At 42.7% G+C, this 11,988-nt stretch overlaps 1 protein-coding gene across 1 annotated transcript in view; it reads right to left on the reverse strand.

Moving 5' to 3' along the window:
- Positions 1-1,682: 1,682 nt before the first annotated feature.
- The window catches only part of ARHGEF33 (Rho guanine nucleotide exchange factor 33), a 54,212-nt gene continuing 43,906 nt past the window's right edge, over positions 1,683-11,988 (reverse strand). Inside the window, 4 exon segments of the mRNA XM_023746188.1 lie at positions 1,683-2,077; positions 8,986-9,125; positions 11,807-11,935; positions 11,938-11,986. Coding sequence (XP_023601956.1) covers positions 1,948-2,077; positions 8,986-9,125; positions 11,807-11,935; positions 11,938-11,986 — 448 coding nt within the window. The 3' untranslated portion in view covers positions 1,683-1,947.

The raw sequence follows: 11,988 nt of genomic DNA on the forward strand, positions 1-11,988 counted from the left end.
AGGAATATGTGATAATGAGGAAATGGGATGTATCCAGTGGTAAGTGGAAACAACCCACTTAGAAACACAAATGGTATCCAGCCACAGACTTTTACAGTTGATCTCACTATCTTTAGATGAATGGGTTTATATACACGAGAAAGAAACAACACAATTCATTTTCTTGCTGATAATTAAGAGCAGTTAATGTTACTATGTCTCAGGAAATGAGGCAAGAAGGAGGGATAAAAATCACTATTTTATAGTTAACAAACTGGTTTCGATGACTTATCCAAGATTATGCACTAAGCTCTTCAAAAACAACATTAATTTTGGAAAATAAGTTACTTGTATTAGGCACAAAAAATTTAACTACTTTGAATGTCTGACAACTTCCCAAAATAATATTTTCAGTCATACCTAAATCACATCCTCGTGTTCTTATAATGTGTAAAAATTCACTCTAGTTTCACACAACAATTTCTTCAAGCACTGTCCCCAAAACTTCTTTGGCCAGATAATAGAGATAAATCTAATTTCAAAGGAGTTCATGAATTTTGGGAAAATGGACAGTTTGACTTACTTAAACTTAAATATTGGAAACCTCCCAAACTTGGCAGCCAATCCTACATGTTCCAGACCACCTATTGTTCAAAATACTAAGGAATGCATTCCTAAGTAAGTCACCAGACAAGTAGAAGAAAACTTGTAACACTTAAAAGTGAAACTTTCCCATTTGATCAAACAGTGCATTACTAGAGGAATATTCTCCAAGAAATAAGTGTGGGTGCCAAGATTTTGAATAAACAGTAACCAAATGCCCCTAATTTATTATAGACAATAGCCTGGAAATGGACACTAATTGTTTAAACCTAATTTTTTTTTTCTATTATGATTCTGATGTTTGGGGCATGTCAAGGACGTAGGCCTTCTTAGACATATCCATGTAGAAACAGAGCACATTTTATTACCCCTCATCCAAGCAAGCCTCATTGCAAAGATTCTTGTCTGAGCTTTAAAAACTCTGTTTCTTTACAACTTACTTCAGGAAAACAGGATGAGGTACTGCCAGCCCTAAGTTTTCATGGCTCATATGTGAGCCACTAACGCATCGATGTGTTGCCACCTTCCTTCCAGGGTGAAGGAAACTTTTAAGAGGATGTGGCTAAGTCGGTGCTTTTCCCTCCAATGCATCTGGTCATGAGGGTGTGTGTAGCACTCAAGATCACTAGGGGATCTCAGTCCTGATTGCTCAATAAAACAGACTCTGGACTGTTCCCATCTGTAGCAAAACACACACACACACACACACACACACACACACACACAATGTTTCTTTAGCCTCCAACTTTCTAAAGAAATCATTGTTCCCTCTATCTACTGATTTTCATAACCATAGAACATGAGAAATACTACTCATAAGGTTCTCTTCCTGTTTGGAGATCAATGTGTCTTTTGTATCATGGTATAAAATCTCCACAACCCAAGAATTGCACCATGTAAAATAAATTCTGTTAATTGATTCCTTTGCCTTAAGGAATGTTAGGTACTGCCTTAGAGTCTAAGAACTGGGGTGAATTATAAGCCAAATGTCTAGGAAGCATAAAATGCATATCCATGTTAAATGTGAATAAGCTAATATCATACTAGGACAATGACTTCAAGGTGGAAGTTTTGATCTTACAAACGTTTATTTTCCTCCACATTTATTGTGTTTTTTTGTAATACTGTGAAAAGTCTTCGTTTCCCTTTTCCCAAGTGTTGAGGTTCAAAAAGCCAGTTCTCAACCATAGACTAATCTTCATCTCTTCAATGTCTTGTTTTTATGTTGATTTAGTTTCATATGTAAGTATTTATATTAGTTTTCCTCAGGGATTTATACACCAATATATATATTTTCCTACACAAATATATATACAAGCTTTTGATCCTCATCTTACCACTTGACAATACAACTTTAAGTATGTTTTACACAGCTGTTCCTTGGTCAAGGTCATTTGCAAGAGCAAGTCGGTTTCTGAAGAAATCTTGTTTGGTGGGTGAAGGATCCATTGAGGGATTCTCATTAGTTTTTTCCCTGTATTCTGATCCACTGGACCTAAAATCTCAGCACACAGATAAAGTACAGGTTGATTTGGTTTTAATTGTTCTCAAATATTTTATCTATCCAAATTGTTTTGCATTTGTAAAACAGTTACCTCCTAGACCTGGAATAATATTTACTTCCCCTGAATTCATGACTCAGGACATGTGTCACTAAGATTTGCAGGGAATATAAAGAGAATATCTTTCTAATGCTTTATGGGGACAATTGTAACAACTGTGTATGTCAGTGTAAGATATTGTGTAATAACACTGTAAAGGGGGAACTAAGCTCAGAAAATTAAAGAAATCCTATTTTTTTATTTAACCAAGTAACTACTCCACAAACAAGTAAGGCCCTTAAATTAAAATGGATGGAATTCATTGTTCTCAACCAAGGTTATCAAGGGTCTTTACTGAACTTGGGCATTACATTACAAACTCTTGCTTTTACTGGTTTTCATTTTTGAATAAAAGATTTATTGAAACCAACCACACATATATGCTACATTTGGTAGAATGCAGAAATTGGTACAGTAATCAGATTGAGGAGATTCTGTAATCTCAACCACCACGAAGGAGACCAAGCCCAATCAATAGTCAACAACTCAGATCAGTCCAATTGAGTCCCCAGTCCAGGGTGCATTCTTCCTTTATCTTGGTTAAGCCAGTTGGGTAATCCATTCCATCTCTGCACCTTCTCCAGTTTGTTCATGTCAGAAGTCCCTGGAGGGAGGAGGCTTTCTGGAAAACCTCTGATAAGCTAGGCTGGGGCCCTTTGGCTAGCTTAAACTCTGAGCTAGAATAGGTAAAACTATCCCAACGACTAGAAACCAGTATCTTAAAGACCTCATGTAGGATGTATGAAAGTGATGTTAGACATTGTCCAAAGCTCCTACACAACTAAACAAATTCTCCATATGTGGAGGCAGAGTCAGGCATGCTTCCACTACCCACAAAGAAGAGTAAGTCCTTTCCCTGCCATCGGTATACTATGAGTCCTCATTGTTGTTATTAGATAAGCTCATTATGACTATCATTTACTGAAATTACTGGGCAGAATTCAAACATCCTTTTTACTTTATTAAAGGAAGGAAGTTAGATCCACACAAAGAATAAAATCCTAATGTCTGGAAACCTGATGACTGACTAGATATTTTTACTTTTCACCCTGATAGTTGGTATTACAGATGAAGCCACAGATGCCCAGCATGCTTTCTACCTCTGGTCTGTAAGGAGCACTTTCCTACTACATCCCAATGCATAGAAGAAAAACTACTCAACCCAAGTGCCTCTGGGCAGTCATCAGATAAGATGGTATCTGGGTGGGGTGAAAGTCCTCTTCCTTTCCAAGGAGCCCCCTTGGAATTCTCCCTTGAAACAGCCTCCACAAGCCCACCCTACTAGAACTCCTGGCCTTCTCTCGCCTCTCAGAACTCCCACCTGCCTCCAATTCAAGTCATCCCTGACAAGTACAGTTGTGTCCAAAATGTTAGGAAGATATGGACCATTTCATTCTTTCCCCCCTATCGTCTATTATCCAGAAGACTAGGGAATGCCTATTAAGTTTTAGGGGCAGAAAGTAGGAAGCAAGATTTGAATCTGGCTGGTGTTTTTTCCTAAATTGTTCCCCTAACGTGGCAGTTTCTCATCAGAAAGTCATTAGTCAAAACTTGCAATCTCTACCTCACATTTCCCCTTGGCTACATCTGATCTCTCCAAAACCCAACATGTCATATTTGACGGTTCTAACATGCAACTATTTAGTGTTTACCTGGAAATGGGAAAGCTTTGATGTCACCACCAGCCCCAAGGACCACAGAAATCTTCACCAGATGCGTTCCCATTTCTGAAACAAATGCCAAAATCGCCCTGTCTAGTTTTCAAAGTCCACGAACTCAGCTTAGTTTTTTCTTTTTTAACTGCTCTTCTCATAAACAACCTCTGTGTGTCTCCAGGTTTGTGAATTTCTCTGTGCTTCTTGACATTAACTATTAATTAACTAGTGGCTAACTTGCTAATCCTTTAAAAAATCTAGCATCCGCTGTAGCCATGACTAAAAGCTCATTTTCATCCTTTTTTAAGACAATTTTAACTGACCTCTACACTGCGTACATGGTATGTGGCCACTTCGACAGCTGGACTCTTCCAAAGGTGTGGCTGTTAGGCTCTGAAGTAATATTGACCTAAATTACTTGGAAATCACCTGCAGACTGAGAAGAAAGGGCCAGAGTATTTGCTTTTACTCCCTTTCTCTATAAACGAGCAATGGCTTTGGAGCTCCTGGAGCCATGGCAGTTGAGTACAGGGCAGATCTGAGCAGGCACTGAAGACACAGGCAGGCAAACATTTGCTGGGTAAGGGTACAACACTGCCAGTACATTCTGACACCTAACCATCCAAGTTAAATTTGCTACAAATAAACCTTGAAAGTTTGGAGCTGGGGAAGGGAGGAGGGGGTGGAATCTGGGGCACAGAACCCTCTGACCTAAGAAGGGCTGGTTTTCTGATTGGAAAGACTGTCCACTTTGAAAGCTTTAGGAGACATGTCCCTGGAGAAGTAAGGGGCATGTCTTCTAATAATCAACAAGGTGACTGACAAATGAGCTGAGTGCTTACTATCTTTCAACCTTGCAGCTGGGTTACCCTTACATTTGGGCTGTAAGCTCTTAATGGACTGCAACTATTTCTTTTACTTCTTTTGTGCTAAACAGAACCTAGTACACTAAAGATCCTTAACTTAGGGATTGATTTCAAATGACCTATTGAGAAACACAATAAGGTTTGAGTAATGTACAACGTCATCCCTTCAACTATCTCCTTCAATTTTCAAGTTATATTGGGAAATACAATGGGAAATGAGAAAGAACTCCAAACTAAGTATGAATGTGGAAAGGACTTGAGATTAGGCTTTAGGAGGTAAAAAAGAAGGTGAGGGTAAAATTATCAATTGATTCTTTAGTAGTCCTGTATTCTATTACATGGTCTGTCCCACAGCCAAGACTGGGCATATGCATAAACAGCTGATAAGACACCAAAAGAAGAGGATTCAGATACTCAATTATACGGGGCCCGGCAGAACTACTCTCTGTGTGTGATTCAGACCGGAAATATTTTGATGTGATTGGTGGAGGGAGGGTAATGACTGGGAAGGAGCTACTCTGAGGTGTGTAAGTTATAAAGTGCTAAAGAAGAACAGAATGAGAGAAGAAGTAGAATTAATTATTTGGGAGTCGTATTGTTTATCTTCCACTGCTCCCAGATTTGAGGATAAAAAGGAAGAGCATTTGCATTTCTTAAACTGTCTTACATAATCCTCTTCCCCTATGTCACACCCCAAACCAAGAATTCTTATTAACCTAAGTGCAAGATTTATATACAAATATGAAGTAACATCTGCCTGAGACTTCAGGATAGTCTACACTTGAGTCTTTGACAACCTCCATATAGATCCTTCTAGAATGGGATAGTTTGCCTCCCATCCTCTCAAAGGCAGGGGGATAAGGATTCAGTTCAGCATCAGCCTATCACACTAGGTCTGCTCCTGGCTTCTAAGACTCCTCATTTAAAACTGTAAAGTCACTTAACCTTTTCAAACGTTAAGATATGTGATCTTTCTTCTGATTAATTCTGGACAGCTTTCAGAGACATATGACCTGGTGTCTATCTACCCAGGACAGATGTGCCTGAGATAGAAACAGGGGATCATTCTTTTCCCCAAGTGTCTTGGGTATTTTTCAGGATTTTTTTTAAAGATGTCAACTTGACTCTCCCTTTTGAATCCTTGTGGGTATGAGCATCCGGCCCTCCCAGCCTCAGAGGGAAGAGAACCCTTTCCCAGGTTTTCTGTTGCATCTGGCTCCATGCCTAGCTTCATCCCGAAGCAGCATTCTGGGTGTGTGGGGCCACCAGCCAAACAAGCCCCTATGGATACAAAAAGTGTGTCAGTGTAGACAGGAATGAGCCTCCAGAGGTAGGGTAGGCAGGCAGTGAGCCGCAGATGTGACACGGGCGGCTTTTCTGGCGCTGGTCCGTTCTGGACCTCTGAGGCCAGGCTCTGGCATGGTTCCAGTCCCCAGGGTAAACCACTTCCTAGTCACAGGGCTTGCTGCCAAAATGATCTCCCAGCCACATGGGAGGAGAATGACCTGAGTCTCTTGCTGGTTCTTCCATCTGCCTGTCCACAGGCCTAACTTCAGAGTCTTCTGTAACAGCTCCTACATGAAGCTCCTACATAGCACCCGGGACTATGTCTTTCATGATTCCTGTACAAGTGTCTCACAAAGCACATGCACACAAGAAAGAATGCCTAATTGATGAGAAGAAGGGTGTGTTCTCAGCTAAGAGCACCTGGCCTTTCCATGCTACACTGGGGCTTCCTTGTCATTCCTCTTTACCTTAGCATAATGAAGCAAACGTCCCATGGTCTTTGCAGGGAAATACTCAGGAAAAGTCACTCAAGCTGTTTCTTGATCCCAGGCCAAACCCCCAAAGTGCTCATTGTGGTACCCTGGACATAAGGCGATAAGCAAGCATCTTCTGGTGGTGCTCACAGTCCTACACCAGATGTAAAAAGCCAGGAAAGCCTGCCAGAGGAAGCAGCCATCCGTGTGGCCATTCATGTAACGCTTCGAAACTTAAATACAAAGTATGGTGGCAGCAATAGGATTGATGCAGGAGGGACTGATATAAGAGAAGAGATAAGAGGAGTAAGGGAATCCATTTGGTTCTAAGAAGGATCCCAAAAAGTTGCAAGAGGACTGAAAGCAATTAACCAACATGAATTTGAAGCGTCCACACAGCAAGTCCTCAGCATTGTACGGAGGGCTGTGAAGGGGCTATAGAAAGATAAAATCGGGTCTTCCACACGGTGAGTCTTTAAAATTATGGGTCCCAAGGCCACACTAATGACTTGTGTCAGATGTTCAAAAGATGTGATTATGCAGATTGATCCACAACAAAGTCAAACTACAGATAAAGCAAATCTCAGCCCTGGACATGACTCAGGTGACTGTCCTGGACAATCTCTCACCCAGGTGGGAATCCTTGTCATAACGTCCCTGACCAGGATCATCTACCTTCTCCCAAAGAGAACCCACTCCCTCACCAGGCAGCCAGCTCCAGTTCTAGGCAGTTGCATTTTTAGAAAGTTCTTCCTCTCACTCATGGCTCCTAGTTCTGCCCCCTGGACACAGAGAGGATAAATCTATTCCCTCTGCCTCAGGTAACTGCACAGCATTTTCTTCCATCTCTCCAAAACATGGCAGTTTGTAAAAAAAAACAAAAAACAGTGGTGGATCCAGGGCTCATTGCTTTCCAACAGACAGTACCCAGTCATTATAAATGGCAGCGGGCAAAAAGTGGCTGTGTATTTTGGGAATACTGTGGTTAAAAAGACAAAGGTTCAAGCAGTGCCCTTACAGCGGTTCTCAACCTGTGGGTCGCGAACAATAAAAATACATCCTGCATATCAGATATTTACATTACGATTCATAACAGTAGCAAAATTACAGTTATGAAGTAGAAACGAAAATAATTTTATGGTTGGGGGTCACCACAACATGAGGAACTGTATTGAAGGGTGGCGGCCTTAGGAAGGTTGAGAACCACTGCTAGGATTTAGGAACCTAAATCCCAAGGTCAGGCAGGGGAGTTGTCTGCCTCCAGGTTTCTCCACTCTTGACACAAGTAGGCACTAAGTCTGTGATCCTAAAGAGAGAGACAATTCTTAACTCCTCACCCTAAATCAAGGGGATCCAGCAAAAGCCATGCCTGTGTGCATGGGGCTGCCTTAGCGAAACTGAAAGGGGACTTTGCAGGGTAGGGCTGTTTCTGATTGAGTCATGTTTCCGTCTCTGCCTATTTCCCCTTCTTCCAGTAACAACAGGTGAGGACCAGCAGAGACCCACTGATCTCAGTACCACTCTCCCCAAGGGAGAAGAATTAGACAAACTATCAAAAAAAGAGTCCTCACTCCAGGCCTGCCCCCAATTCTTTCACCAGGATAATTCATTATCTAAATCAGCCCAGGAGCCTCTACCTTTAGGAACGTGATTTTCCTGTGCTTCCTCATTTATTAGAAACTCTCCAACGGCAGCAATAATGTCCTTAACTTTTCCATCCACTAAAATATGAAGACTTCCTGTTTAAAACTGACTGCAAGAACCTCCTCCACCAAGAAAAACTAAGCAGCAGGGGAAAATCTCTCTAAGGAAGAGTGAAGTAGGCCTGAGGACCCGTGGCAATAGAGGCTGCAGTTTCTCAGGTGTGCAATGGCTGGACTTGCACAGTATGTTCCTTACATCTCATGCTGGGGTTAGACCACTGTCTCCCAGTATGTAAGACAGGGATGGTAAGTGCTGGCCAAAAAGAAGGACCAGAGATGGGAAATGGCTTGCTTTTGCCTTCTATGGAGTATGGAAACTCCATTACAGTGATTTTTTTAAACTAAGGCCCAAGCCAAATCTATTCAATCATTTCAGATAGGGAAGACACTGTAAGTCCCAATAAACAGTACCCTAGGGCCCTACAGGCAGAAGTGCTGAGATGCCTTAGAAAACTTTCCATTGCTCCCAACTCCCATAGAGGATCCCACTCCTCCCAGGCTAAAAGGAATTCCATGGTCACCAGCTCATTGCCCAGGGGACCGCCTCTGCTCACTCTGCTCAGGACACGTGACTTTGGGAACAAGGAAGTAGGGCCAAAAGATAGAAGAGGCAGAGGACAGAGCTGAGTTTGCTTTCACTCTAGGAGATTACAAGGAGAAACATCTTCACCTGCATGAATCGTGGCTACTGGGAGCAGGCACTGAGCTTGAAGCCGTTGTGTGAAACCAGGCTACTCCATACTTATTACTATTAAAACCTCAAGACTCAGCCCAAAGGGAAATGAGTTACAATGCTGTCTTGTCTAAGGGCTACTCACTTCTTTTTAAAGAGCTTGCGGAAGGAGCTGCGAAAGCCCCCTTTCTGGTCTTGCCTGGGGTTTTGATCGCTGAAAGACGTTTGTTCACTTTCTCTTTCTTCCTTTGGACAGAATCTGGTGGTGTCTTCTAAGTGCATCTCCTGAAAACACAAAAGAGGGATTTCTTTTTCACTCTGTTCCATCGTTAACATCTATCCTGACTGTGGGACATTTTTTTTTTTTAAGCTCGGTCACTTTCCTCTTCCACCCCCAAAGACTAATGGTGGGTACCCTATTCCAACTACAGCAAACCTAGGCTAATTAAGAAATTAGTAGTTGGAAAGAGGATATTTTCTGCTGAGTGTAGCAGTATTTTCTATGTATCAAGGCAAAGAGTCTAGAGTCTATATCATAATCCTATATGATATAACAATAATTAAAGACCAGGAATTAAAGGAAATTGGCAAATGTTTAAAGAGTATAGAGAATAACTTCTTCTGGCACAAATACCACCTTGCTGGGAAACCAGATGTAGGACCCTCACAGCTCTGGGTATGTTTCTCTTTCTACAAAATAAGAAAGCGGCTTGATTGTAATACTAGTTTTAAACTAATGTTCCTAACTCTTCATTTTAGACATAAAAGAAGGAGTTTTTAAGAGGTCACATCTGTTTAAAAGTAAATATCAATTAATATTTCCAACCTGCACATATGCCTTTAATACAGCTTTTACAATTCTTAGTTCATGGGATTTGGAATGTAAAGTAAAAATAAGGCTCTATCTTTTGTGAACTCTCTAGTTGCTTTTTAACTGTGAGATGTGCTAAATAAAATAGATATGAATATATATTTATGTTCCATATGAACAAAATATTTACTTAAAGGTGACTGCAATTCAAAGCAAACAAAAATAGATGCTTAATTTTGAACCCAAGAAGTCAAAACAAAAGCCACCCTGAAAGTTTCATGAATTAGATGGATAACTGCTTGCTGATAGAGAAGCAAAGATCGGGGATGAATTTTTTTTTTTTTCCAAGAAACATATGGGTTTGAATTTGAGACCTTAACTTGGGATTGTAGTAGCAGATCTAGAGATTCTCTGATATTCTACTAAGGTTCAAAACTAAACCATGGAGACCAACATCTTGATGGGTTAGTGTGGTATTTCTCAAAGTGTGGTTTTGAACCACACTACAGGATCAACTGGGGCCTTTATTTAAAATATAGATCCCTAAGCCCCACCCAGATTTTCTGAACCAGAATCTCTGGAGTTACACACACTTAAGATTTTGAAAAGCTGTGGTGTAAGGTATGCCCCTGCCCAACTGCACTTAATGTTTCTATGAATCATCTAGGAATCTTGCTAAAATGCAGATTCTGATTCAGTAGGTCTGGGATGGGGCCCACATTCTGCATTTATAACAAGCTCCCAGGTAGGTAATGCATTCATTCATTCCTGGCCCAAGAACCACATTTTGAGAAGTGGGCTTTTAGGGACTATTTAGAAACAAAGTCTATTAATCGTTTAAGGAAAATCTTTCTGTGGCATCATGCTCTTGATAATATCTTGCACTTGTATAGCATTCCATACTTTGAAAAGCATATTGACCAAGTTTATCTTCTTTGTCCTGATCCTCACAACAGCACTGTGAGGTGAGAAAGGTATATATTGTCTTATTTTTACAGATGTGAAAACTGGAGGTACAGAGAAGCCAAGCGCCCTGACCCGAAGCCCACAGCTATTTGGCAGCGGAGTCAGGACTAGAACACAGATCTCCCCACACCTAGTCAGGTGTTCTTTGCAGAAAGCATACTGTCTTTCTTTCTTAAAGACTAAAGACTAGGGTCTGACCTCATTAACTGTCCCCAAACCTTCAGACCAAGGTCAGATAGCAAAATACTAAACGGTGACATGGAGGCCAGCTGGTGGATCAACGCTTCCCTGGCTATTTTGTGTTGTCTCCGTCCCGCTGGAGTCTGCAAAGTCACGTGACACCTGTTTCCAGTCAACGGGAAACCAGCTCGTCTTTGCCGTGAACTTTGCAGGGAGGCCACCGGGAGGCAGGGCAACTCGTGTCTTCCCGAGCTGCACGAGAGCTGGCACGGGTCAGGGAGTGGAGTGAGGCGGCAGTGTTGGATATTTTGAACATTTAAACAAGGAGGCGTGTGTGCCACACCGGCAAAGGAAGAAACAGGCAGGCGGGGACTTGCCTGCAATGCTTTGCAAGTGAAGGACCCTGCCCTAACCGGTTTGGCTCAGTGGATAGAGCATCGGCCTGCGGACTCAAGGGTCCCAGGTTCGATTCCGGTCAAGGGCATGTACCTTGGTTGTGGGCACATCCCCAGTGGGGAGTGTGCAGGAGGCAGCTGATCGATGTTTCTCTCTCATCGATGTTTCTAACTCTCTATCCCTCTCCCTTCCTCTCTGTAAAAAATCGATAAAAAAAATATATGTATATATATTTTTTTTAAGTGAAGCACCCTGAGGCGCTGCAGCTTGTGCAGGAAGGCAGAGGAGACCCCTAACTCTTTCCGTGGGTGCGGGGGTGGCGGGGAAGCAGGTGTAAGCAGACTCTGTGTCTTTTAGATCTCTTTGCCGTCATACATATCCATGCAGGGCATGCCAGCTGTGTCTTGGTGCCAAGTGCAGGTCAGACGCTAACACTCTCCTTTGAGGGCATCTGAGGTCAGGACAAGCCTTGACCCCAGCACCTGCCTTAATAGGCCGTTGGGACTCGCCCAGCCGGCCGCTCCCCACCTGGCAAGGCCCCCTCCACGCTGCAGGTGAGGCCAGGCTGCTCCCTGGACAGGTAGGCCCGGGTTTGGGTTCGGTTTTACTTTACCCTCCTTACTTCCAAATAGGTCTGCTTTTCGCTTTGGGACCTCTGCTGGGGGAAGTAGGTCCTGGGCGCGCCGCGGGCGGCCGCGGCGGCGGCCGAGCCGTGCGAGCCGTGCGAGCCGTGCGCCTGCGCGCGCTACGCTCGGCCTTGAGCGGCGCGCGGCCGCCGCTGCTGCTGCGCGTGCT

The sequence above is a fragment of the Myotis lucifugus genome, unplaced genomic scaffold, assembly GCF_000147115.1.
Source record: "Myotis lucifugus unplaced genomic scaffold, Myoluc2.0 scaffold_6, whole genome shotgun sequence".
NCBI lineage: Eukaryota > Metazoa > Chordata > Mammalia > Chiroptera > Vespertilionidae > Myotis > Myotis lucifugus.